Source organism: Botrytis deweyae, assembly GCF_014898535.1.
Source record: "Botrytis deweyae strain B1 chromosome Unknown BDEW_020, whole genome shotgun sequence".
Taxonomy (NCBI): Eukaryota; Fungi; Ascomycota; class Leotiomycetes; order Helotiales; family Sclerotiniaceae; genus Botrytis; species Botrytis deweyae.
This window is the reverse complement of record NW_024066227.1, coordinates 452,981-478,453: the sequence shown is the minus strand read 5'-3', so window position 1 is coordinate 478,453 and position 25,473 is coordinate 452,981. Positions and strand designations below refer to the sequence as shown.

Here is a 25,473-nt window from a genome sequence, read left to right as displayed (position 1 = left end):
GATTTAAATTATATATATATAAATTTTCAATAAATTCTATCTATAAATAAAAAAATAAAAAATTTTATTTTTAATATAAAAAATAATTGAAAAGTGGTCTAAAAGGGGGGTGGCCCGAAAATAGGATACCCGACTTACTTAATACTTGATAGCTGATAATTGATATTTGTAGTTTGATAACAATTACTGCTCGTTGTAATATCATATGCATATATATCGCATCTCATCCCGTCCTATCTCATCTCATCCCCTCTCATCTCATCTCATCCCACCTTACCTCACCTCACCTCACACCACCAATCCTCACACCACCACACCACACCACAACCCTAACTCTCAAAACCCAAATCCCACGAGTTCCCCAAGCCCACGCCCAGAAAAAGCAATGCAATCGAATCCTCACCTACCTATGATATGATCATCGATAAATCCCTGCCTACCCACTAAGGTAAAACGAACCTTACCCCCAAGAACACCAGGAACCATCCCGCAATCGGGGTTTCCGCACTCCTAGAACCAACCTACCTACCTATTCTTACCTACCTTCCCAATCCCCAACCAATTAACCTCATCTACAATCAAAAACCAAAGCCTTACCCAAAAAAGGGAACCTTGACTTTGACTCCCAAATCTCCAGCTTCACTCAGAAGCAACTCCAAGTGGCTTTATCCTCTTCCCATCCCGGTAGTGGCGGATGAGAAAAGAAAAAAAGAAAGAAAGAAAAAAAAAAGCGTGCGTCGCATCGTGAAGATCTCGAAATATATCGATACCTCAGACATCCACTCCTCAACTTTTCCCCAGCACAGAAGAGAACCTCAGGCTCTTCTTCCATCAATTGAATCTACAATCATTCTAGGTTAACCTTGAAAAAGACGTCACTCTCGTTCTCTCGTTTCGTTTAAAAAAAAGGGGAAACGAGTTTGGCAAAGAAAGAATAGGTATATCATCATACGCAAAAATGAAGCAAAAATGAGTCAATCTTTCATCTATAGTGCTATTTCCCTCTCGGTATAGTAATACAAGCTTATATATAACAAATTTATGAGTACGAGAGTGACTGTCGCTGCCGAATTTGAATCGAAATCCGCTCCCAATAGCAGAGTAAAAAGGAAAAATTCGTCCGTTCGTCCTCACCAGGTAACAAATCTCATAAAAACGCCAAAATAAGTGCCAGGACTACATCCATTAAACTCCCCCAAATGCTCCCCTCCAAACCATGCAAGCAAATGTCCGTCCTAGAAAAAGTAGAGAAAGGAAATTATTTCCATGCGTATCAAAGAACATCTGTTATGTTTTCATTTCATCCGACATCTCGACTCAACTCATCCCTCTCACGCGTTTACATAGTAGCCTGCGGTGCATTCATCCGTGGATGCTGCAGCGTTGCTAAATTTTGAAGTTCAACCAGTTGGCGCATAACTTCTGCAGTTTGTGCTTGTTGGGCTTGTGATTGTCTCTTGAGCTCATCATTTTCGGCCTTCATCTTCTTGATTTCCTCGCGAAGACTTTCTAGTTCACTAACGTCTCCCTTGCTATTTCCGCGTTTTCTTTTCATGCCTGTTATAATTGCTTGGCTGGCATCTTCTTCCGTTTCATCCATGTTCATTTGAGAAATTTGTGTCATTCCTGTATCTGCTGTATGCACGCGTCTGAGATGTTCGTTAAGGTTTTCTTGACGGGAGAATCCTTTTCCAGTGTGACGTTTACAGTTGGGATGAGGACAGTTGAGTTGCTTTTTAGGCCCGCCGTGTTTTCCATGCACTTCTCTTTCGTGTCGAAGGAGTCCTCCAGAGTATGTAAATCCAGGAAGCTTTTCGCAGCCTGGTTCCTTGCATCTGTAAGGACGATCGTGTTTGTCCATGTGTTTGCTGTAAAGACATCAATGATAAAAACGAACAGAAGTTAGAAGACTGTACTTACCTCCACTCGCATTTTCTATTAAAATCTTTGACCTCTTCAGTACATCCTGGCCATGTACAGTAGAATCTCCCATTTGCGTCTTTTGTAATCTCCCTGTCAGGTTTTGGTACTGGCTTTGATCGTCCGGGTGACGGCGCCTCTTCTTCGTCTTTTGGTAATTCTGGTAGTTCCAACGATGGGTGGTCTGGAGTTTCAGTCATAGGTTGTGTGGTATAAGGGTTCTCGGACATTGGAGGCGGCGGACTTGGGTAATTATGCTCATCGTGCGGCTTGAACTCGTCCTGTTCCTGCGTTTCGTGCGCCATTTGCATCGGGTACTGTGTATCAGTCATAAATGATCTGGACTCGTAGCTTAAACTCATATTGTTGTTTGGGCGGGAGTTATCCTGATATTGAAAGAAGTCTGAATCTGGGTTATGGTCGTAGTCTTCAGGAAAGTATGTATTATCGCGACTAGGAGGGGGATGTATATTTAGCGGATATTCGTAGGGGAGATGGTTGCCACGCTCGTACAGTCCGGCTTGGTGGTTTTCAGGTTGACTATTGGATTCTTGATAATGCAATGCCTGGTATCCTGGAGCTTGAGAGGCTGCAAATTGATGTTTGCCTTGTGCGCTAAAGTGATGTGGCGAAGTACCAGCCACGCTTAGTAATCCATTTTTTTCATCACCACCTCCATTCTTTTCCTTTGGATGGTTCTCAGATTCGCGGCCTTCAGCTACTAAACTGGGGGCACCAACGGTTGTTATATCTGTCTGAGACTTTGAAACTCCAGGCACAGCAGGCAATGTAGGCACGAGTCCATTGGTGTCATGATCCGGATTTAAGTTATGACTCGTAATATTGTCGCTGTCGGTTATTCCTTCTTTGTTATCAGAGCCTTGCGGAGGAACAGGCGACTTTGATTGTCTATGCTGTCTCTCCGGCGTGTTCGACATGGCTAAGAGTACTACATACAAAACATATTCGTCAGTCACATGCTTTGAATCCCTAGCTTTTGATGACTGGATAATCGTATGCCAGGCATACCAGGGGTGGTAGCGTGCTGAGAGGCCGGATGTATGTACGAAACAAACAATATCTAAATCGTGACTCACCTTGCTGTGTTCTCGGCGCAGCTGCCTGTGTGTATGCGTATTCTCGAGTAGGGTACCAGATCTGATCCGACTTTGGTATTGGCTGAAATGTTCCTTGATTTTCGGTATTGTGGTTGCAAATCCTTGTATTGTTTAAATGCGGATCAAACAATAGAGGCCAGTTGGAGTCACTTGGGCGTTGTAGATGGTTGCTCTGGGTATGGTTGCTGTGATTGTCCTGATATTGACCGAAGATAAATGGATTATATGGTTCTTGCTCTTGTTTGATGACTGATCCTGCTTGTTGTTGATCTGTAAGAAAAAAATCGTTAGAAATTTGAATTTGGGTCTAATAGTAAATAGTACCGTAGTAAAAGAAAACACTGAAATTCGACTCTCCAATCCTCTGGCTTTGGTATCGAATTTCCTGGTATCAAAATTTCCAATACGGTAGGAATGACCTCGATATTGAAGTTTTCACGGCTCCAAAACTCAATTGTTGTTGATTATTCTGGTGTGCCTTGTCAATCATCTGGTAAAAAGAATACTGCCTAGGTAGGTAGGTAGGTAGCGACCACTGTCGAATTAAATCCTCCTTGATAAGTTTTTTTTTGTTATTCAAAACAAATAAATGAATAACCAGTAGTTTCCTCGGAACAGGTGTTTGGACTTTTCATTGATAATTTCTACTTGGTGCTCTGGGAAAATCTTGAAGAAAGTGAATCCTGGGCCTATTGAATAACAACAATACCCATCCAGATGTGTACCTTTGGATCGCGAAAATCGCACCAACAAAAACAACACTTTAGATATGTTTTGAATAGAACCGTACATATCATGAATCATCCTAGACGGGCACTGTAGGAGAAGGCCTTGTATTGGTTCGTGTTGCCTCAAAATATTCTATGTTGTCATCTTCGCGAACCTGATGGCTTCCTTGGGGGGAGGGAAAAGTTGTACCCAGTAACAACGAATCATCCTTGGCCTTTTCTTTAAACAGAGTAAGGAAATACACACTGCTTACCTAATGGTAGATAATTCTTCGCTGTTGGAGACAAATGAAACGCTGAGGGTCTGGAAGCCTTGCGCAAAGATGTCTGCGGATGGCTATGGCTATGCGAAGTATGAGGTTGTGCTTGTTGCCAACACTGCATTCGCATATAAAACATCCAGCATACACCCCACAATACCAAGATTGAAAGTTTCACTCCGGACCATGGCCATGTCGAATTAAGAGGGCGTTGACCTCCTGGCCACTCAAGAAACCATCCATCACCGAATAGATGCTCACGGCGGCCAAAGCCTGTTCCGGGACGAAAACAAGGCCGGCGTGAAATACCAAAGGCAGTTCTACTGGGCTCTTTAGCAAAATGTCTGACAATCAGGGCGATCAAAAGCAGGTAACAATTGTAGAGGGCCAATAACGTAATAGAGCATCCTGCGCGTAGAATAATTGAGCTGCTTGATCTGTAGCTCATGCCTCGGAAACGCTTTTGCCTGATTTTCTGTCGACTTCTTTATGATTAGTCTTTATACACCACTGTGACTAATTTAGGGACATTCCATTGACAAGCGGAGAGCAACGTTTCCTCGATGTAAGGTGCTGAGGATAATCTAAACAATCATGTGATTGGAGCCATTGGAACAGGATTCCCCTGACAGTGATGTCCAATGCTCGAATGTCTAATGAGCTTAGAACAGATGCACCGCTGGAAGTGCGCTCTTGAAGACTATTTTCAACATCCTGACGCCCTGGCTGATATGGGAGATTGAAGGACGTCCCAAGTGATTGTAAAGAGGAAGAAAAGTCCAGGGGGGAGAAGAAAAGCAGAAGGGGAATATGAAGGAAAAAAGGAACTTACTTAACTCCAGAACCACCCTCATCACTCGTTGTCAGTTTCTTTTTGAATAGTTCGACGATATATTTCGGAAGGACCAATGTAGCTTGGATATTGATGCGGACAGGCTGCATGTACTCCTTGCAATGTTGCGCCTGAGCTTGTGTAGACATATTAAGAAACAAGGTCGACATCATGCTCACATTCGCGAAAACTTTCCAATCTTGCCTCCCAACCAAAACCATAGAACAAAACAGATAAATATATAAAAAGATCATCCGGATACGTCATTCACCCCAATCCGCAAAAAAGGTGAGACGAGATGAATCTCTACTAATAAGGCTAGCCATTGACTTACTTGCGAAGAAGAGGGGGGGAAATACTGCCTTCGTCATCTCCATACAACACCCGCCAAGAGAATCAGAGTTCCTCTGTACACCGATATATCATATTTCCGTTGGGGGCCAAAGTCCTCAACTATTGAGCATCCAGGGGCTACAATAGTATTGAGATGAATTCTATGTGTTTAGCGATGCTTATCTTGATCGGTGAACGGTATTGCTAGGTGCAACAGATATTCTGACATTGGCGTCACATTATGCAGCCCTGTAGTAGGGCTTGCTGCGGGGGCCAGAGGTGGCTTTTTTTCTCTCTTTTTCTTTTTGCTTAGATGCGCAGCCTCGTTCGAATGTCCAGAGAAGGTTCGAAATCTCGGTGACTGGCTTGCAGCTTCACCGTGTTGAGGTATATCCATATCCGCCGCCGGTACGAGTGTACATTCATGAAATTTTGCGTTGGAGAAAATTGCACTTGAATTGAAGCTTGAGTAATTGAGAGGTAGACTTGGTTTGCTTATTGATTGTTTTGTTAAGGTTCTTTTTACTTTTTTACTTTTCATTTCCTATTCAATATTTATTATCTATCACTCAGGCATTTATTCGCGCCAGGCTCACGTTATTTACACCTGAGGCGGAAAGAAGATTATATTTGGAAATCTGGATTCTCCAAGGACAGGACCAGATTGCTATAAAGGTTAGATGTCTATCTCATCATCTTTTCGTGTACCACAATATCTCCCCACAAACTTCCTCGTGCCACCACCTAACCGGTTACCTATATCGATCAACTCAAATCTTTCCAAGGTTGCTGTGCGTCGTAAATGGTACCGAAGAGGTCAAGACACGAGATGGAAACTCTTATTTCTGGGATTGAGAAATTTCTAATCGGTCTATCGGATTCTTGGGCCCAGAGCGATGACTGCCATGCTGCGGATGGTGCTCCAGCTGATTTTTCATTGGACCATGGTGCAGATATACCTCCCCATCCTTCTTCATAGCCATCCGAAGTATTGGATGCTGCTTGTTGTTTGATTCGTCACTTACCTAATCATCGGCTTCTGGCTTGATCTTACATCTTCCCCGCAGAGATATATCCTTGGTCGATATCTTCATCTTGGTCGCCAATGGCATAACAAATATCCTTCTGCATAGCGTTTGTTCACCGGCAGGGTGATATATATTCTTTGTAAGGTCTTTTGTCAGCAAGTGCATTTCAGCTTCAATCGGTCCGTTGCCTTTCTTTCGTCGAATGAGCCACTCGTTCATGAACATCTTTTATCCTGAAATACCGAGGAAGCGTCGTAACGACGCAAAAATGGAAGGCATATGCGCTCTCACCAATAGCATGAGCCGTGCGTGATTGACAGCCTCAAACTGCCATATATCTTCGCCGCAACACACCAGGGTGTCATCCCAGATAGTGACGCGACAGGATGGGACATTTTGCGTACTGTACATACCCGCTAGAGCTCGCCCACAAATCACACATATTCTCGTATCTCCATCTCTAGAGTACTCACTCTCAGACAACCGTACACCGGTCTTTGATACCCAAACATCTTGGTCGCGCTCTATATCAACAAGAAAGCGGGGCTGGAGCTTGATTGAACATACCTAGATCCGGGTCCTTCGATCTCGTTCGAATTACGCCAACTTCCTTCACAAAGAGCATGCCAATTATTTCCACGATTCCAATATCTCCCATTTAAGTGCCAAGATAGTAACGAGCCAAGATTATCATGCACTACTCGGTATCCGTTCTATCCAGAAGGAGCAATAACTTACCTGCAAAGGTTAATCCTAATACCACAACGATGCCCAAGTTTGCAAAACTCCAGTCGCATATGGAATATCCATCTTTTTCTACTTTGTTGTGCTCATTCAAGTCAAGTACCTCGATCCCAAATCTCAACATCCATAGACTGTAGCACAACCCTCCGCTCCTGATCCTCTAAACTGGCATACTTATGCGATTTCGATGACTCCCTGGAAAAGCTCTCATCTGTTAATATAGCGGATAAATACTTGCAACCGCGAAAGCAGACACTTCTTCTTCCAAAGCAACCATTGCAGATACGACGACAGAACAGGTTCACTAAGGAAATCGTTTCAGCTTAGGACTTCTCCAATTCAGGAAAAAGGCATGTAGAGCAAGAGGAAAATCAGACTCGATCGTTTTTGAGATTTAGATCCTCAATATCACAAAAGTGGCGATGGCATCGAGTTATTGATACAGATTTCTTTCGGAGTCGTTTCTGAAATTGTCTAAATAATGTCTCGTCACTTTGGTGAAATTGAAAACGCGGGTCTACTTTAAAACAATCGATTAGGTTCACTGACGTCCACTTGGTAAAATCCACTCAAGAATTGCATATCCTTGATCGTTGTTTTTACGTGCACGCACGATAAAAACCGTGCTGTGATGTGCATAGCCCTCACGGGAGTTAATTTTTTACTTCCATATTGGTTGATTACCTTCTCTATGCCATTTCAATAAGACTACATTTTATGGGCTCGGACTTTTGCTTCTACTCGAACGATAACACCTGCTTCAATTGCCATATCGATTGACAGGTCAAACCATCCTTGTATTCGCATCTCTGTTCCAACTTCCAACATCGAAATTCTTCAATTGGGAAATTCTAAATCTTACTGCATGGCACAAATTACTAATTACCATCGACTTGAGATCCGCCAATCTTCCGACAAAAGTGCCGAATACCTGTTACCTAGAGGTAGGCATGCCGCATTTTTCGTCCGAGACAAAGCGAAGCAAGCCTGACCTTTCCGCGACCAACTTGCAACACTTTGCTACAATTGACAAAAGAAAAAAACTTTTTGTTTCACACCGTGATTCCTATGGATACCTACCATACAGTGGCATACATGTTGGTGGAGAAGAAAAGCTTGCTTTATTTTTAAAATCATCTCCTTTGTACATGGGGCGCTAGAGCTGCGCTTAAGTCCCCGACTTGCATTGCAGGGTAAAAAGGGGTTATTCTCCGAATACTACTATTCTCTCATGCCAATACTACAAGTTGATATTGACAATAATGGTACCGGAAATTGTTACGAACATACAAAATTTTCTAAAGTCACTACAAGAATAATCATGAATTACTGTGGTTGACAAGGAAATGGCGTTTTGGTGTGTGCCCAACAAGTGTTGATTAGTACTCAGGTCCCATAAAATCTGTGTATAGAGATCACGCCAGAGTTGTGCGTTCATCTCAAGTTCTCAACCGTTATCCCGTCAGCCGATCGTTCCGCTGCCTGTCTAGTGTCTGTTTTGTTAAAGGCGTGCACGGGTAACGGCATCTCAACGATGAAGAGATCCCTAGTGAAAAAGGTCCACCCTCCCCACCCTTGACAGGGCATAGCCATGACAATCCTCAAAATGTCATCCTTATGGACACGAAGAATTTGCGGCTCCTACCACATTCGTGGCTTCCAACCTTCCGTTGTTGATTCCCAAGTCGGGTTTCCTTACCGCCTTGCATACCCGCTGTTAGGAATACTGGGTCTGCAAATTCCGTTTATCAATCGGCTCTTATATTCGGTCTACTTCATATATCGGCGGGTGATATGTGCGATATCTCCATGGACGCGCCCTTGAGACAACGATTTCCAAGCAAATAAGCAAGTTCGGGCCCGCGAATTGTCCTTTTATTTCCGTGTTTACTAATATATGATTACTTTTCGAGGACTTTTTCATCATCACTGTGGGGATAGAACAAGCAATCTATGGTTAAAATTTGCGTAGTGCTTTAAAGGGTTTTAAGCATTGTATATATAATTTTATAATTTCATCGTACATATCCCCCAAGTTCGATTTCTCACAGCTCTCTACTCGTACATACAACTTCCATTCACACAGTTGCTCAAACATAAGACCGAACGACCGTTAAATCCTTCGAGAACTAAAGTTTACAGGGCTTTCTTTACATGGTATCCACATTCCGATCTTCTGTGATAAGAATCTTAGAAGTTGCAGGACATACGAGTAATCCATATTTCTATGCACATCCCTTGTAGACCTCAGCCAAGACCCGCAAACCCGCTTTCTTCAAGACTCCCATAAATAATAAATAGATCTGCTTGCCCCCGGGCGCGAGAGATCCCCTTTTTGAAATGGAGGAGCATCGCAGCACGAGGATTGAGTCTAGTACAGGGTTTGAAGATATATCTAGATCAAATTTAGGAACGGATATTGATCGGGATCATTTAAACAAGACTGTCGGCACGAATTCGGACACCGAGGCAGACATATTTATCCCGAATTCAAGAATGGATACCGGTAGAACGTCAAAGGAGCATGGGAATGTGAATGAGGGGAAGTGGAACGATAGCGATAGTATCGATACGGAGCCCTTTCCCGGACAGGGCATCGATGGAGAAGTGCTAGGAAGCAGTCAAACGACGACGTTGGCAAAGGATGATGTAGACGTGGAAGCACAAGGCGAGAAAGAAAAGGAAGATGCGTTGAGATTGGAAAGGGAGAAGGAAGAACATGATCCGAATCTGGTAACCTGGGATGGACCGGATGATCCTGATAACCCGATGAATTGGGGTACGAAAAAGAAATGGTTCATAACTGTCATCTTGGGCTTAATGACTTTTGTCGTTACCTTCGCGTCGAGTGTTTTCAGTACAGCTACGATTGTAGTTGCAGAGTTATATGGGGTGTCAGAAGAAGTTGCTGTTTTAGGGACGTCGTTGTTTGTGCTGGGTTTTGGTGTTGGTCCTTTGGTATGTTCTATACTTTCTCTGACTTCTCTGTCTTCCAATATGAAACGGTTGGTTTGAGATGATAGAACTAACACAACTTAGATATGGGGACCGGGATCCGAACTCTTCGGCAGAAAAGTTCCCCTCTTCTTCGGTTACGCCTGTTTCGCCATTTTCCAAATCCCCGTCGCTGTAGCTCAAAACCTCCAAACTATCATGGTTTGTCGATTCTTCGGCGGAGTCTTTGCTTCCGCCCCATTAGCGATTATCGGAGGAGCGTTGGCAGACTTCTTCGGCCCGGTCGATCGAGGTGTTGCGGTTTGCGTTTTCTCAGCGGCAACTTTTATCGGTCCAATTGCGGGACCAATTGGGGGTAACTTCATCACACAGTCATATTTGGGTTGGAGATGGACGGCTTGGATCACGATGATTCTTGCCGCTGGTTTCGGAACGCTAGGTCTAATTTTTGTGCCTGAGTCTTCTCATCCAAAGATTCTCCAACAGCGGGCCGCGAGACTGAGATTCGAAACAAAGAACTGGGCAATTCATAGCAAAGCTGATGAAGTGAGTAATCTTTTCTCTTGTTTTCACCCTTTTCACTTAACCTCTTTCTTCTTTCCCCAAAATGCCACTACACACCAAAACCGATCACATTGCTAACCTCAATTCCAGCTCAAACTCACCCCCCACACAATCTTACAAACCTATCTCCTCCGCCCCTTCATCATGCTCTTCCAAGAACCGATTCTCCTCCTCATCACCCTCTACATGGCTCTCATCTACGGCATCCTCTATCTCTTCTTCGAAGCCTACCCCATCTCCTTCCAACAATCGCGCGGCTGGGCCCCGGGCCTCAGCGCCCTCCCCTTCATCGGCATCCTCATTGGCGTCCTCCTCGGCGCCGGAACCATTTCTTGGGTCACCAAGACCCGCTTCGCGCGCAAGCTCGAAAAACACGGCAAAGTGATCCCCGAAGAACGTCTTCCCCCCATGATCCTCGGTTCCTTGATCCTCCCCATCGGACTCTTCTGGTTCGCCTGGACCTCCAACCCCAACATTACCTGGGTGCCCCAGGTCATCTCGGGTATCTTCATTGGATGGGGTATCTTGATGATTTTCTTGCAGGGCTTAAACTACATCATCGATGTCTACATGTGGCATGCCAATTCGGCAATTGCCGCGAATACTTTCCTGCGAAGTTTTGCGGGCGGTGGGTTCCCGCTCTTCGCGCAGTATATGTTTAATGGATTGGGAGTTGCGTGGGCAACGAGCGTGTTGGCTTTCGCATGCGTGGTTATGATTCCTGCGCCTGTGCTATTTTTTATCTACGGGGCGAGAGTGAGGAAGATGAGTAAATTTAGTCCGAGTGCTTGAGCGGCTTTGGGACGACTTTGTGTGGAGGAAGAGCGTTGAAAGTACGCGGTTGCGCACACTTACGAGAATGCAGGCCGGGAATGAAATGACGTGCATGGAAAGATGGATTGACGGAAATAAAAAGGAGGACACGATATGATTTATTCGCCATGATCATACATACCTACATACATACCTACATACATACATACATGTATATATTTACGGTCTTGAGATGAGATCATGTTTTTGCATTGATATGATGCACTACGTATGAGCATGGACGATACCAGTATGATATTTTTGAAGTATTTGCATAGCGAGGAGTTATTGACGGTATTGGAGGTATACACATACAAATAATACTGTATATTTCCATATGGATAGGTAGACAGGTAACTACTATAGATAAATAAATAGAGATAATTAACTAAACAAAAGTAAGAGTTTACGTGACAGATACAAAAAGCACTCATTTTACCTTCCCACTCGTTTGATGTGGATACCCGCACTCCAATAATCTAAGAAACTACCCTTTTAATCCCAAGACGATAGTCATCTGTTTCCTGCGTACCGTATTCTTTTGGAATTTAGAAGGAACGCTAGCAAGGATTCAAAATTTAAGCTTATTGTGGGTTAGGGTTATAGAAAACATTGGAGACAATTGATTCGTTAATTTGATAAATTATTCATCAAATGTCTTGAAAATTTCAATTGATTTTTCTATTTTGAGATATTTTATTTTATTTAAAAACAATTTAATTAACTTTAAAACAAGTTTAAAGTAATGATCCTTATTAGCGTTCCTTCTAAATTCCAAAAGAATACATATAAAAACCTTCCTCTAGGACTCGCAACGGCTTACCAGGTATCATGTCAGTTACCACTTGAAAGAATATCCATACACGATTTTACATCATCCCAATGCGCTCCAATTCCCTTTCATCCCTTCCCAATCTGCCCTACTAATTAGATTCCGACACCCTCTACTCTATCATGCACATATCACATCGCTAAGCCACGACCTTCACTAGTTCATCTCAATTTTCACTTCTGTCATTCGCGCAATCCACTTCATCCAATCTCAGCCCCCTAGGAATATTCAATTTTAATTTGCCTAATCAATTTAATTACTCCCAACTTCTCCCCCTATCACTCTTCACCCTGTGATATAACCTTGCAATCTTACCAACTCCGATCTTAATCCTACTTCAACCACCATTCTCACTTCATCAACTCCCCAATGATATCCCCTCTACTACCGACCACCGTACCTCTCCTCAATCTCGGGTCGTAACCCTCTCTGTCCCTGTCTCTCTCTCCATCCCTCGCACTATCTCTTGTCTCTCCTCTACTTCTCCCCCCTCTACTCCTAGCACCCCCATTTCTCTCCCCTTGTTCCTCCAATTCAGCATTGCCTGCTTCCGGTACCCCTAAATCAATTTCTGCCAACTCGCTCAATTCACCCTGTGGGATCGGCATACTCCTTTGCGTTGTCGTAACCTCCTTCTCCTGCACCACCCTCTCTCTCACATCCCCACCTCGACTCTCTCTCCCACTATTCCCCATAACCTTTCCCATTCTATCATCTCTAAAATCCATCCTCTCATCACCATACCCCCCAGCCCCTCCAACCGGTACCAAATTACGAGTTGTAACCTCCTCCTCATAACTATACTCTCTAACGTCATCCCCACCATCTCTGCTCCCACTCAAGCTCCTCCTGACTGTCTCAACGACATGTTTTCTCTTCTCCTTCAACTTCTTCTCTACCTGAACTAACGTATTCAAATTTGCATGTCTGGCCTCCAAACTCTTTTCATCCACCAATCGATTTTTATTTCGAATCTCGGTCCACCTCGTCATACTGCCCATTTCCAATACATTCATTCTGCGCATGATGTGTGTTGGGTTCCCAATAATAATGGGTCTCCATTCTTCATCCGCACCATTTCCCGTGTTCCCTTGAATATATTGTTCCCTCTTCATTGCCTGATAACGTTCCATCTCGCCAGTCTTCGATTCCGGGATAATTTGTACATCTTGAAACCGTGCGAGAACACAGATGAGAAGAACGGAGAGAATTAGTAAAACACCACACATCACGCCCGTAGCGGCCTGTTGACCCAGATGTCTTTGTGCCACTCCTCCAATACCACTTGCCATCGCTGCAATACAGAATCCCATTCCTTGCGTAATTCCAAAGGCAGCACACACACGTGGAAAACAGGAGTAATTGGTTACTTTTCCGGTTTTACTCCCGCTTCTTGGGCGTCCCGTCATACCAGGCTGGAGATCCGAAGTATCGAAAGTTTCCATAATGATACCATTACATTCAGCGACTGCAAGGTTCGAGAGAAAACCAATTGCAGCAGCCCAAATGATAGGCAACATGAATGGAACGGGTGGTCCAGTAGATGAAAGTGTATAAGCTAGGCCCATGAATGGAAGAAGTATAACAAAAATTGTACGACGAACGAAATGAGATGATAATGAGACTTTCTTTTTCTTCAAAGTATCATCGTCACTTTCCATCCCCTCTTTACGTTCTCGACTGAAGATTCCTGCTTTTTGGAATGGAACAGAGAGGAGTGCACCGAGCGGAATTGATGCCACGCTTGCCCCAACATATGGAGATTTGAATTTATAGTATTTCGAAGTCAGTGAACCGAGAAGCTAGCCCTTGTTAGTAAAAGTCTTTATTTTGGAGATTTTTACCGTAGCTTACAATCATGATCAAAATAATCTGACCATAAATCCACGCCTGATAGAATGCTAGAACCAGAAATCCCGGCTGACGCATCATACTCTTCGTCAACAACACACCATGATGAAATTCCTCGCCCCACCACTTGGGTCCGGTATGAACTCTATGCATTTTAACCTCGCCCTTTGCTAATCTTCTAGAAACCTGATCGTCTTTCCTTACTTCGGCAACAGATCGTCTAAAGGCAGAACGTCGAACTTCGGGAGCAACAACATTCAAAACCAAGACTAGAGCAAGAATGGCAATACTGATGTAAAAGCCCCAAGCAGGCGTCAAAAAGTTGATAATGACTGCACCTAGCAAGAATCCAACCCCAATAGACCCAACATAACACCAGGTCCATATTCCCAACCACAGACCCATGCCCCCGCCATGACGTCTGACATCACCTTCATCAACGTATTCTTGATGAGGATTAGCACTTTGAAGTGACGCGCCAAAGAGATCCATCAAAGTGGACAGAAAGTTCATGTTAGCAAACCCAAGTGCAAATCCCATGAATGATCGAGACAGAAGCAAGCCAATTCTCCAACCGGCCAGTTGTGGATTTCGAGTTGCACCAACAGCCAGAGCTTGAGGAAAAAGTAGTGGCATAGCAAGTGACATTGAACCAAGAATATATGGCTTTCGACCGTGCAAGAGTGGAAGCGGCCAAAAGAAAGTTGTCGGAATAGCAAGACCTATGAAAAAGAAAACGTTTCCAAGAACCGTGAAATGGTGCAGGTCCACAATCGAATATTGAATCGAAGGGACCTCACCAGCATAAATCCCGATTACAAGACCGATGAGGAACGTACTGAGGCACGTTATAACAGCCGTGAATCTCTTGCGGGAAGGAGACCAATCTCTGGCAATAGGTCTGCGCTTATGGGTTCTTGATAGACTGAATCCTTTATGCTCTTTCAGACTGATATGCCTTTTACCTTGCAGATTGAAAAAATGATGGCTCATATTCATGTTTATGTTTGCTGATCGGTTTGAGCCATCTCGGTTCATGCCCGGGCGCTGGTCTCGTAGTTCCACTACTTTATCTCTGTCTTCTTCACCCGCAGCACCTGCTCCCGCTTCTCCACCCTCGCCACCTTGTGCAACCTGCCGGTATTGTGTCTGAGCTCGACTTCTCAGTCGACTCCGTGGTTGACTTCGAGCTAATCCACCTCTTCCTTCGACATGCTGCATAATGTATTCATGATGGAATCCAGTCTGGAAATCAACCGTCTCAGAGGGATGTGAGCCATCAAGACTATTCGAGACCGAAGATTTACCACGCAGTGTTGTGACTGGCAGTTTTGCGAGTGTCGTTGTGTCCTCTTCATAGAGTTGCTTTCCAGGACGAACCTCTTCGCCACTCTGGGAACGCAAAAGACTGGGAGATTGGTAGATCGTAGGATGCTCAGATATGTCTTGCCAGCCAAAGCCACCCGATGTGGTTGTTCTTGATGGTTTCTGCTTTTATTAGTATAATTTGAATAGACATCTTGGATAAAGCAGTCTATAGTAAACAGTGATATATGCCATTGACATACCTCAAGATTGCCATGAACTGGATTGGAATTGACCCTATTGGACTCAGATGATGGCGAAACTCCCGCAGTGCTTTGTCTTGGTATACTGTGGGGCTGTGTTAGTATTCTCTGTTTCTTTGCATCCACCGGAATATCCAAAGCCTGTAAAGCTCTAGAACTATCCCACGTTGCACTTCGTTCGCGTTTTCTAAAAGCTTGGTCGGGTATATCAAGGCTAGGATCGATTATCTTCAGGTATTCTTGCTTTTCTACCGGCGCCTCGATAATAATATCCGTAGTAGGTGCCTGGTCTATGATTTCATAATCGGTAAACTCATCATCGTCAGTATTGCCTTCGGTGCTTGTTCCAGAATAACTGCGAGCACTTTCGTGAGCACTTGGCAAACTTTCAACGCTTGACATTACTTCTGCTCTAGGTCTTCTACGAACTTTCTGGGAGACAGAAGTTTTTCCACTATCCATGAATTGGCGACCACCTTTCAAGATTGCAGCTGCGTTGTTGAGAATGTTTGGGACACTGTTGTCGTCATTCCTCTCTGCAGCTTGTTTCGCAATCGATAGTGCTTCATTGAGAAGTTTTTCAAGATCGTTGATAGTCCTTGTAAAAGTTGCTGCAACAGCTGCCCCCTTGTCTTTCGGATCAGCAAAAGTGATCTTCGGCTTCGTCTCGAGGGGGCTTGGTGTAGCGCCAAGAAAAATTTCCTCTACAGCCTCTGTTGGTGCCGTGAATGACCTTTGGCGACCACTAGACCCGCTTAGAGCTTCGGTACGTCGAGACCGGGGTGGTAATGCGGTCAGCCTAGGTGCGTATGCATCGTTACTGCTCAGTAGCTCTTTGAGCCAATGAACGTTATTTTTGCTATTCATTGTCCTGTCATCGGAAGTAGTGTTGGTGGTAGAGTCTGCAACTGACATCAACGCTCCCTTTGAGCCGCGTCGCCTTGAAGCATCTTTTTGCGAAGATGTGGGTGATGCATTTGCGGTGCCATTCTTGGAAGTCTGAGCACGATTTTTTGAAGAATCTCGTGGAGGGATAGCATCATAGATAGCGGTAGTGGCTTTTGAAGATTCATGTCTCCTGTTTCCGCTAGTCGAGCCAAGAGGTATTTCTTCCATTTCGCCCGCATTGGCTGCAAGGCCTTGAGATTTAGGCACTTCTTCCTTGGTTGGAGAGAAGTCGATTCTTGATATCTGAGCCGACTTGTCATCAAAGTAAGATTCGGGGGCTGAATCAAGAGCCGATTCCGGTGCCTGGGTCCATAAAGAATCTCGTCGAAGATATTCATCGGCAGTTTTAGCTGCTTCAGCTAGGGAATCAGCAACAAGCATTCTGTAGGCATCAGATGCCTCGGCTTTTTCAATCCCAGGTGGTACGACAATGTCTTGTATAGCATTACGAACAGCTACCTTGACTGCATCTTGAACGGCGTCTCTGACTGCAGGGACAAAGCCCCAGTAGGATGCATTTAGGGGATCGATCGATGGAAAGGCTTCAGAGGCATCTCTTCGCTGTATTTCTTCAACGGACTTCTGATCTGTAACGACCTTCTTACGAGCTTCATTGCGTTCAGGAATATTGGGTTTGTTACTAGAAGTATCTCCGAGGTTCTCCGTTGACTCTGGTTTCTTGGGAACGGTTACAACAGCAGTCAATAATGGGACTGATGGACTTGACTTGTCGATGTAGCCTAGCTTGATACATGAAGGCGATATCTCTTCTATAACAAATTTGTTATGCGATGACATCTCAGAGGGGTCCACAAGGCCGTCTTTCTCATTTTTACGGTTCATTGAAGAGAGACTAGCTGCTGCTGCAAGATCTGCTAGTATTGGCTCTAGCGGTATCTTTGTGCCCAAGCTTGGCGTGGCGATCTGCTGTGGCGAAGTAACCTTTTCTGCCGCGCTATTGGATGCTAATGTTACAGGCGTTAAGACTGGTGAGATTGGCAGCCCAGTATCTACTGGCGTACCTGTGGCTAGAGATGTTTTGAGCAAGGAGTGGCGGACAGAGGCTCTAGATGCTCCAGAAAGTAATGAAGGTGTTTTTGGTTTGGCTCGAATAGATCCAACGGAGGGAGATCGGCCTAGTTTGGGCGGCACAGCCTGTCGCGTCTCATCCTTAGATATAGAAACAGCAGTTTTGGACTTAGGCCCTGGCAAGCTGAAATTGGTGACGACCGCTGAAGAAAGCGGTCGGGTAACTAATTCATCCACAGCCATCTCACTGGTTAAAACATGAGGAAATGTGTCAACCGAGCTAACACTGCTTCCTCGGGTTGGAGGTGGAGATCCTTCAGTATCTCTTGGATTCGTTATGGTCGCCGTTCTGAAGGAAGACTCTGATTTCATATTGTCTTCGACACGAGATTCGCGTGATTTGGGTTTGTAGCCCAAGGATTGCCCTAAAGCCTCATGAGCTTTGATATCATTGAGTGCAAAGTCAAGGTCGGCAACATCTTCTTCGGCCAGCCTTATGTCAATATTGAGCTGACCCCCCGGAGGCATAATATTGGGCAGTGGGTGATAGATGTAGTGATCTTGGCAATTTGGAGGACATGTTGGGGAACAGGCGATTTCTGGTTGGCCTTTCACTTCTTCTGGAGGAGACTGGGGAAGAGTGGAGAATCTGGATAACTTTGCATCGGCTACTGCAAGTTCCGGACATTCTGCGTCGGCTGGCTGCTCACAATGAGGACAAGTCGAATTGACATCCTGATCAGATTTATCTTCGGTAGGAACCTTGTGGTATATATTCTTTAACGGTGGCATGCAGGATCCAACTGCGACTTTGGTACCGCTGGGGTAATCGGGCTCTTTGATGTCTCGTACTACCAATCTAGGAAGCGTGAAATACTTCTTCTTGGGTGTAGATGTTGACTTGAGTAGCTTTGAGTCAGTGGAAGGATCAATGTCACTAGCACCACCATCTATCCGAAGATCGTTTGCAGAACTCGAGCCTCTTAATCTAGCTGTACGTTTCGGAGACACACTAGGGTTGGAGTTTTGTCGAGATATTTGAAGAGGTGGGACATCGATATCCATGCTACCGTCAGAGCCCCGAAAGTTACAGGCATATGGCTCTACGCCCAAGTATCCAGAGTCAGAGTGTGCACCTCTTGCAGGCTTTTGGGGGCTGATGTAGTCGTCGAGGCTTCCGAAGGCTCTGTTCTCGTGGCGCGGGGGGTTGCGCTCGTCAGATGGATGAGGGGTTCGAGGGGGGCGGCTTGTATTACGAGATAAAACGAGTGCACGAATGCGAGAGAGGATATCCTCGTCAACACGACAATTCGTGGGGTACTCAAAACTAGTACTCTGTGCAGAAGATGTTCTTCTGCGGCCAATGACAGATACTTCAGCCGGCCCAACGGACGGGGAGTCCATCGGTCGTTGAAAATGTGATGCTTTAAAGGTACATGAGGTAATGAATATTATAGGATGTTTGTGATAAAATGAATGTGATCAAATGAGTGTAATGACTTAATTCTGTTGTATGTTAATGAGTGTGAAGCTGTTTAAGTTGATTTGAAGGTCAATCAGAGATAAAATGTAACAGGAAGGAGCAATTGGAGGATTGCCACAAAGCAGGATTCCGCGAGCATCCATAAACTAACCGCAACTTGTACCTTCCATTTGAGTATGGCAGCACTTGTTACTCACTCGTCATTAGCATCTGTGGCATTGAACTGGGAACACTGTAAAGTTCAATGAGCAATTGCTTTCATATGAAGTCTTATCACAACTCGCTAGCTTATGATGTTTATTATTTCAGGCCCTTCTTAGATCGTTGCATGTGATGAACGTAGCCAACAATTACTTATGCTTATTTCTTGCAATGAATTATAAGCTATAATTTTGGTTCGAAGGACCGATAGGCGCAGGCGCTGTACCTCGTGAACATGATATATTGATATTTGTGGCCTATTACTCTTCATCTCCATTTTTGAAGTCTTCACTGACATCTTTGTATATATCAAACCTTCTCTGGGTCTGTATCGGGATTCCCTTTCTGGTCTCTTCAATTTTTTCTCCATTCAATTCAGCATAAACGATTTCCTCTTTCTCAGCGGCTTCAACAAGCACCTGTGCCATTGGATCAACAACCAAGCTGTGTCCCCAAGCATGGTAACTGGCAGTTTCATCTCTAGCAGGGCTGCACAAAGCCACATATATCTGATTGTCCATAGCTCTTGCCTGTCCCTGCAATCTCCAATGTAGAGGACCTGTTGTAGTATTGAACGCGCCAGGGTATATCAAGGCAAAACATCCCTTTCGGGCAGCAATCATGGCTAACTCTGGGAATCGAACATCATAGCAGATGGCCACTGCTATCTTACCGTATTCTGGCAGATCAATCATAGTAACATGATTACCTGGAGAAAGAACCTCCGATTCTCTGAATGTGATCTTCCCGGGAATATCGATATCAAAGAGATGAACTTTTCGATGGGTAGCCAACAGTTCACCAGATGGGGAGAATGTTAACGAGGTATTGTAATGATTTTTGGTGGTGGGAGAGTATTCTGGAATGCTACCGCCTACGAGATACGTTTTTGTCTCCGCGGCCATCGCACTGAGGGCGTGGAATGAGGGCGATTGTTCAGAAGTGGGGGGAGAAGGTAGGAGAGTATCCGCATATTTGGGGAAATATTGAGTACCGTAGGGAGAGTTAAAACACTCGGGGAGTACAATAATTTTTGCACCGGCTGATGCAGCTTCAAGAACCTTTTCGCGGGCATGTGCAAGATTCTGAGATTTGTCAGAGCCTGTTGTGAATTGATTAGTCTCCTATGGTGTATCACAATGAACTTCGTTAACGACTAGGCATGGAAGGACGAACCACTAGCCAGTTGTATCAAGGCGATTTTGACTGGTTTCTTAAGTAATTGAGACATGTTGCGTATAGCTTGCTTTGGAAAGGAAATTTGGTGTACTGAGGTGAGCTTGGGTAGATATCTTAGAGCAGTCCTGATCATGATACCGTGATGTGAATTTCGTGTTGATTCCCCGCCGAATACAAGATTTCATTGGAGCTCGAAGTGGGATGGCAACTATCGGCTATAGAGTTTCCGTATGGGACGTGCACTTAGCAACATCGAACTATCTACCAGTAGTGGCGACCATTTCCAGCCCTGTCCGTACCTTTAATTCAGGGGAACACACGTGGAAACCAGGTATTATAGTAATTTACAGATGAAGATCAGTCGGATATTACAATTCATAATATGTTTCTCTTCGTCATTGGCCACTGGTCAAATAAAATCAAATAACACGGTTCTCATACAGTCATGCAACCTCAATCAAGGGAGAAAATATGATCATGCTTGTGTTGTCATTTATTCATTTTGGGTATGATATTTCCTAGCTAGAGGTATGAGATCCGCAGATCACTAGCTAGCTCCGGGCAAACTATATCCACATATATTTGTGATGTATGCCTAAAGTTCTGTCTCCTCAACGCAGAGAGAGTCAAGCCGGATCAACACCTTACTTCAAGGCAGCACGGGCGAAAGTTGGCAAAACAAAGCTGGCCTCGTGGATAGCAGCGTTGTAGTAACGGCACAACTTCTCTTCCTCTTCTGGGGACCATTTGCGGAGTGGCTTGCTGAGATCGCGGTTGGCGTCCTTGCAGCAGACCATGAATCCAATTTGGCCAGATGGATAGGTAGGGATGGTGGTATAAGCGTATTCGACGTTAGGGAAAACTTCCTTGCAGTCCTTCTTGAGCTTGGTGATCAATGGGAGGTGGAGCCATTGGTTCTCGGCTATAGAGAGGATACATTAGCGTTCAAGACCTTCGTAAAAAATTGAGATGGGGGTTTGAAATGTAGAAGGAAAAGTAAAAAGCGCATGTCATTTGCCCATCGCTACTACACACAGCACTAGAAGTGTAAGCACAGAGAAAGGAAACATACAACCTTGTGTGGTAATAACGCCCCCCTCCTTAAGAGCACCAAATAGCAACTCAAAGTATGGCTTTTGGAACAAGCTCTCAGCAGGTCCCTCTGGGTCAGAAGAATCGGTGATGATCACATCAAATTCGTTCTTGTAATCATCCAAAAACTTGAATCCATCACCGATGTGAGTCTTGACTTTAGGATGTTGATAGCTGATAGCCATTCCAGGGAGATATTTCTTGGAAAGACGGATGACAGCCTATTTTCACAATGTCAACAAGAAAAAGAGCCACAACTTTCGGTTTCAGCAACCCACCTCATCGATGTCGCAGAGAATGGCTTCCTCCACACAGTCATGCTTGACAACCTCACGCAAGACACCTCCATCTCCTCCGCCAATGACCAAGACCTTCTTTGGGTTTGGGTGGGAGTTCATAGCCAAGTGGGTGATCATCTCCTGGTATGAGAACTCATCGCGCTCAGTGCATTGGATGACGTTGTCGAGGACCAAGACGGTGCCATAGTCGGTAGATTCGAAGATTAAAACATCTTGATATTTGCTCTTCTCGTGGTGAAGGACGTTCTTGACCTTGAGAGTCATTGCCTGTCCGGGCCACATCTCGGAGATTTCGCGGAACCAGCCATCTGCGATTGTCTTATTAGCTTCGGGTACGTTCTTGCATATTGCCGAATGTAGCACGTCTTTCGCAGATGTTGTATTTGGAGCGACATCAAATGCAAGCCAAAGAAGCGAAGCATTAGTCAGACAGTGCCCATTTGAATGTCGGGTAATATGGCATGCCTTCCCCCAGGGATGTGTCTCACTTGAGATAATATTGCGACCATGTCTTTCACAGAACGCAACGATACAAGGGCAAAACATAAGGATAGAATGAAAGTTACTCAGACATACCCTTGATAGTGGGGTGGGTGATCTCTGACATCTTTGCTATGAGTTTGGAGGAAAATCGATTTGATAATAGAGGAAGGTTGTATCGAGGAGGAGAAGTGAGGGGCTTCAAAAAACGAGTACGAAATATATTGAGGAGAAAAAGATGAGATCTTTGCTTGATGGAGGCTTGGAGTGAATGAATGGGTCTCGGTTATCTTGGTTGAATCCTTAGATTGCAGGTACAAATGGTTCTCTTAACAAGTGAATGAAAAAGAAGTGGCAATGGCAGAAATTTGCAAGAAGTAACAAATAATGGGCCGCTCGCTGTCAAAAATACCTAGATAACGTTAATGATCTTGAAGAGTTTTTTTTCCTCCTTGTTGATATGACCGCGGCCGCTCCCAAATATTTTTTTACCCCACCATGCACCTCACTCGATGTGAGATCCACAAGCTTGATATGATTGGGCCAGATCTCGTGATGGTTCAAAAGAAGTTAGCTTAAGCTTACCCGATGTCATTGGCTAGAATTGGATTGAAGTTGGATCCACTTCACTCAATATGCACTAGCGTGAGTTGCTCAAATAGTCAAATCACGAGTTTTTCCTCCCCCATGGTTCAATCTGAATGTTGATTTGTAAGTGGCTAATGCATCCATAACTACCTGCACGCCGCAAATTAAAGGGTTCAGCAATACTCGATTTCTCCAAATTGAGTCTTGATCCTGGGAAATCTCACCAGTGAAAGATGGGGCCTCGGGGGCCAAATTCAAGTGAAGAGAGAGGCTTTAGGTGTGCGATAAATGACGACCATGTGGGCTTACCCTTGAATCTCTGAATGGTTAAATGTCGTTAGTCGGACAAAAATACTCTGGAGAAAGACGAATCAAACTGCCCAACCGGAAGATGGCCACGGTACCCTTGCTTAATTGTCGTCTAGACATCGAGGGATAAATGATAGTGGTTCGTTTCAGGAGTGAGAAGGGGGGATCTTGGAAGACTATTGACGGTCCGTACCTAATGCATCATTTCTGCATTAGCAAACTTTAACTTATCTCAGTACCGGACGGGAGGGAGCAGCTACGTACGTACATGGTGAGATTTCTATCCAAAGTACCCAATAGCCAAGTTCAAATCCAGCTATTCTACATCTGCAGACCTGAGCTCTTTGCCTCTTGCGATGACTTTGGGTTGATTTCTCCTTCCTTTCAACGTTACCCTTTGACAAGGAGGTTTCCATGCTTATTCGTGTTTGTGACAGATTGATAAATGGAGCTTCCGCCATGCTATAGGCTGAACATATCCAATCCCTTTCGACCTCGTGCTGTTGATAGCGATGCAGCACTAGTATTTTCTCACCATTCCGGCCATGCTTCTTTACTCCGTCTGTCAGGTATTGCAGATAGACCTTGTATAACCCATCCTTGGCCTTGTGCTTAGTGCGGTAGTATCAATCGGACTGCGCCATTCAGCCATTCTCGCCCTCCTGCTTACAACCCCTGAACGACCATCTTTTCATCCGCATATAGGAACATTTTGCGATTACATATTTAAGCATCACACCTCCCACATGTACGAGTGAGGCGAGGGAAGACATTGCAAGAAACACCTTCCTTAAAGTACCTTAAAATTCTTCAGATGACGGTTACACTACATAAGCCAACATCTCCATGGAGCATTGCAAATTAATGACTGGCCCATATATGTAAAAACCTTGCAAAACACTGCCCAGTGCCCATCTACCTTTGTGAACATAGACGAATCCTAGAAATATAGCTTCGTTTGACGTTTGATGTTCATTCGTCCGTTCTCGCCGTCGACCTTTGATCTTTCGATTTTTTATAACGGACCATTCACATCCATCGCCCACACTGTACACTGTGTCTATTGGTTGCCGCAGCGAGGGGGTGGACCTCTTAGTGCCCCTTTCACCTCAACATGAACCAAACTTTCGAGATTTCGGGACTGCATTTGACAACCTTCTTAAATCTACTACCGTACGTTTCCACGTTGCTTCCCTGTACATGCTTTACTTTCATGCATCTGTCGCATATGGAATGACCATTTCCATGTGGTTATATTTTGGAGTTCAGATATCCTGGTTATCCTTGTGTGAAGATTTTGAGACATTCGTACTAAAACGGCCGACCGTCTGAGGTTACAATCGATAGCGATGGTAACAGTGACACGGTGCTGCTCACATCGTCAGCATCTGCCACACACACCCATATCACTCTCGTGTTAGTGGTTTGACGTAGAGGTAGGTATTACACATCTTTTGATAATAAGCCCTAGAGATACACGATGTAATGAGCATGATAGGAATGCTGGAATGCTGGAATGCTGGGATGCTGGGATGCTGGTACATTGAGATATGTTTCGATGCACCCGACATGAATAGAAGACTCACGGAGAGCTCGATGCACTCAATATTGAATGAAGGATCATCAGTATTGGGGATGAAAATAGAAATACACAATCGCGCGCGAATAAAGCAAAGTCGATGACTGGATAATCGTCCACATAGACGCTTTGAATCTCTCGCTCGTATTGATCTTGCACACCTCCCTAGGCAGATATGTAAATATATCATCAATCTGTACATACCTACCTACCTACCTACCTACCTACCGACCTTGGTACGGAACGAAACTTATAACAATCTTCCTTTCTTTTTTTCTTTCCCTTTTCTCTTTTCCCTTTTTCCTTTCTCATTTCTTGCCGTACGCCTGCGTCAATGCGTGTAAGCCAATAATTTGCAGCTGCCCAGTCCAGTGTCTTTTCTTTTCCATGCTCATTAATAAGAGGCCGACAACCTTACACTTTTACCTGGGGGGTCATTTCATCCAATTCGGCTTCGAAATCGAGGATCATTCCTCTTCCGCTTTCCATTATTGCCTCTACCCCTTCCATCTCCATTTCTAATCCCGAATCAACATCAACATCAACATCAACATCTACCCCCTTCTTCTCCTCCTTCCATTCACCCACCACCTGTCTACCACCCGTCAAGTAATCAATTTCATAAAAAGCCGAAAGAGACCGTTTATTGGGGTCACATTATCTGATTCACTCATCAGTCGTTGATATTAATATCCAAAAATCCCTACCCACACCATAATAACTTTCTTTTTTGTGGAGGG

At 44.5% G+C, this 25,473-nt stretch overlaps 6 protein-coding genes across 6 annotated transcripts; 1 reads left to right on the top strand and 5 right to left on the bottom strand.

The window, feature by feature from the left end:
- Positions 1 to 1,339: 1,339 nt before the first annotated feature.
- On the bottom strand, positions 1,340 to 5,007 carry EAE98_008071 (uncharacterized protein; the record flags this gene model as incomplete). Its single annotated transcript, XM_038955694.1, has 6 exons — positions 1,340 to 1,868; positions 1,921 to 2,373; positions 2,434 to 2,869; positions 3,018 to 3,308; positions 4,021 to 4,508; positions 4,859 to 5,007. 6 exons carry the CDS (start codon positions 5,005 to 5,007, stop codon positions 1,340 to 1,342), a joined length of 2,346 nt encoding a protein of 781 aa, XP_038807988.1.
- A 949-nt stretch (positions 5,008 to 5,956) lies between these two features.
- EAE98_008070 (uncharacterized protein) lies at positions 5,957 to 6,444 on the bottom strand (the record flags this gene model as incomplete). Its single annotated transcript, XM_038955693.1, has 2 exons — positions 5,957 to 6,189; positions 6,246 to 6,444. The coding sequence occupies 2 exons, from the start codon at positions 6,442 to 6,444 to the stop codon at positions 5,957 to 5,959; spliced, it is 432 nt and encodes a 143-aa protein (XP_038807987.1).
- A 2,859-nt stretch (positions 6,445 to 9,303) lies between these two features.
- On the top strand, positions 9,304 to 11,274 carry EAE98_008069 (uncharacterized protein; the record flags this gene model as incomplete). Its single annotated transcript, XM_038955692.1, has 3 exons — positions 9,304 to 9,921; positions 10,003 to 10,464; positions 10,573 to 11,274. The coding sequence occupies 3 exons, from the start codon at positions 9,304 to 9,306 to the stop codon at positions 11,272 to 11,274; spliced, it is 1,782 nt and encodes a 593-aa protein (XP_038807986.1).
- Positions 11,275 to 12,029: 755 nt separating this feature from the next.
- EAE98_008068 (uncharacterized protein) lies at positions 12,030 to 18,927 on the bottom strand (the record flags this gene model as incomplete). Its single annotated transcript, XM_038955691.1, has 3 exons — positions 12,030 to 13,929; positions 13,982 to 15,466; positions 15,547 to 18,927. 3 exons carry the CDS (start codon positions 18,925 to 18,927, stop codon positions 12,478 to 12,480), a joined length of 6,318 nt encoding a protein of 2,105 aa, XP_038807985.1. The 3' UTR covers positions 12,030 to 12,477.
- A 540-nt stretch (positions 18,928 to 19,467) lies between these two features.
- Positions 19,468 to 20,438, bottom strand: EAE98_008067 (uncharacterized protein; the record flags this gene model as incomplete). The annotated part of the gene is made up of 2 exons (XM_038955690.1): positions 19,468 to 20,309; positions 20,384 to 20,438. 2 exons carry the CDS (start codon positions 20,436 to 20,438, stop codon positions 19,468 to 19,470), a joined length of 897 nt encoding a protein of 298 aa, XP_038807984.1.
- A 592-nt stretch (positions 20,439 to 21,030) lies between these two features.
- On the bottom strand, positions 21,031 to 22,384 carry EAE98_008066 (uncharacterized protein; the record flags this gene model as incomplete). Its single annotated transcript, XM_038955689.1, has 4 exons — positions 21,031 to 21,308; positions 21,462 to 21,699; positions 21,757 to 22,085; positions 22,354 to 22,384. 4 exons carry the CDS (start codon positions 22,382 to 22,384, stop codon positions 21,031 to 21,033), a joined length of 876 nt encoding a protein of 291 aa, XP_038807983.1.
- Between the last annotated feature and the right edge of the window lie 3,089 nt (positions 22,385 to 25,473).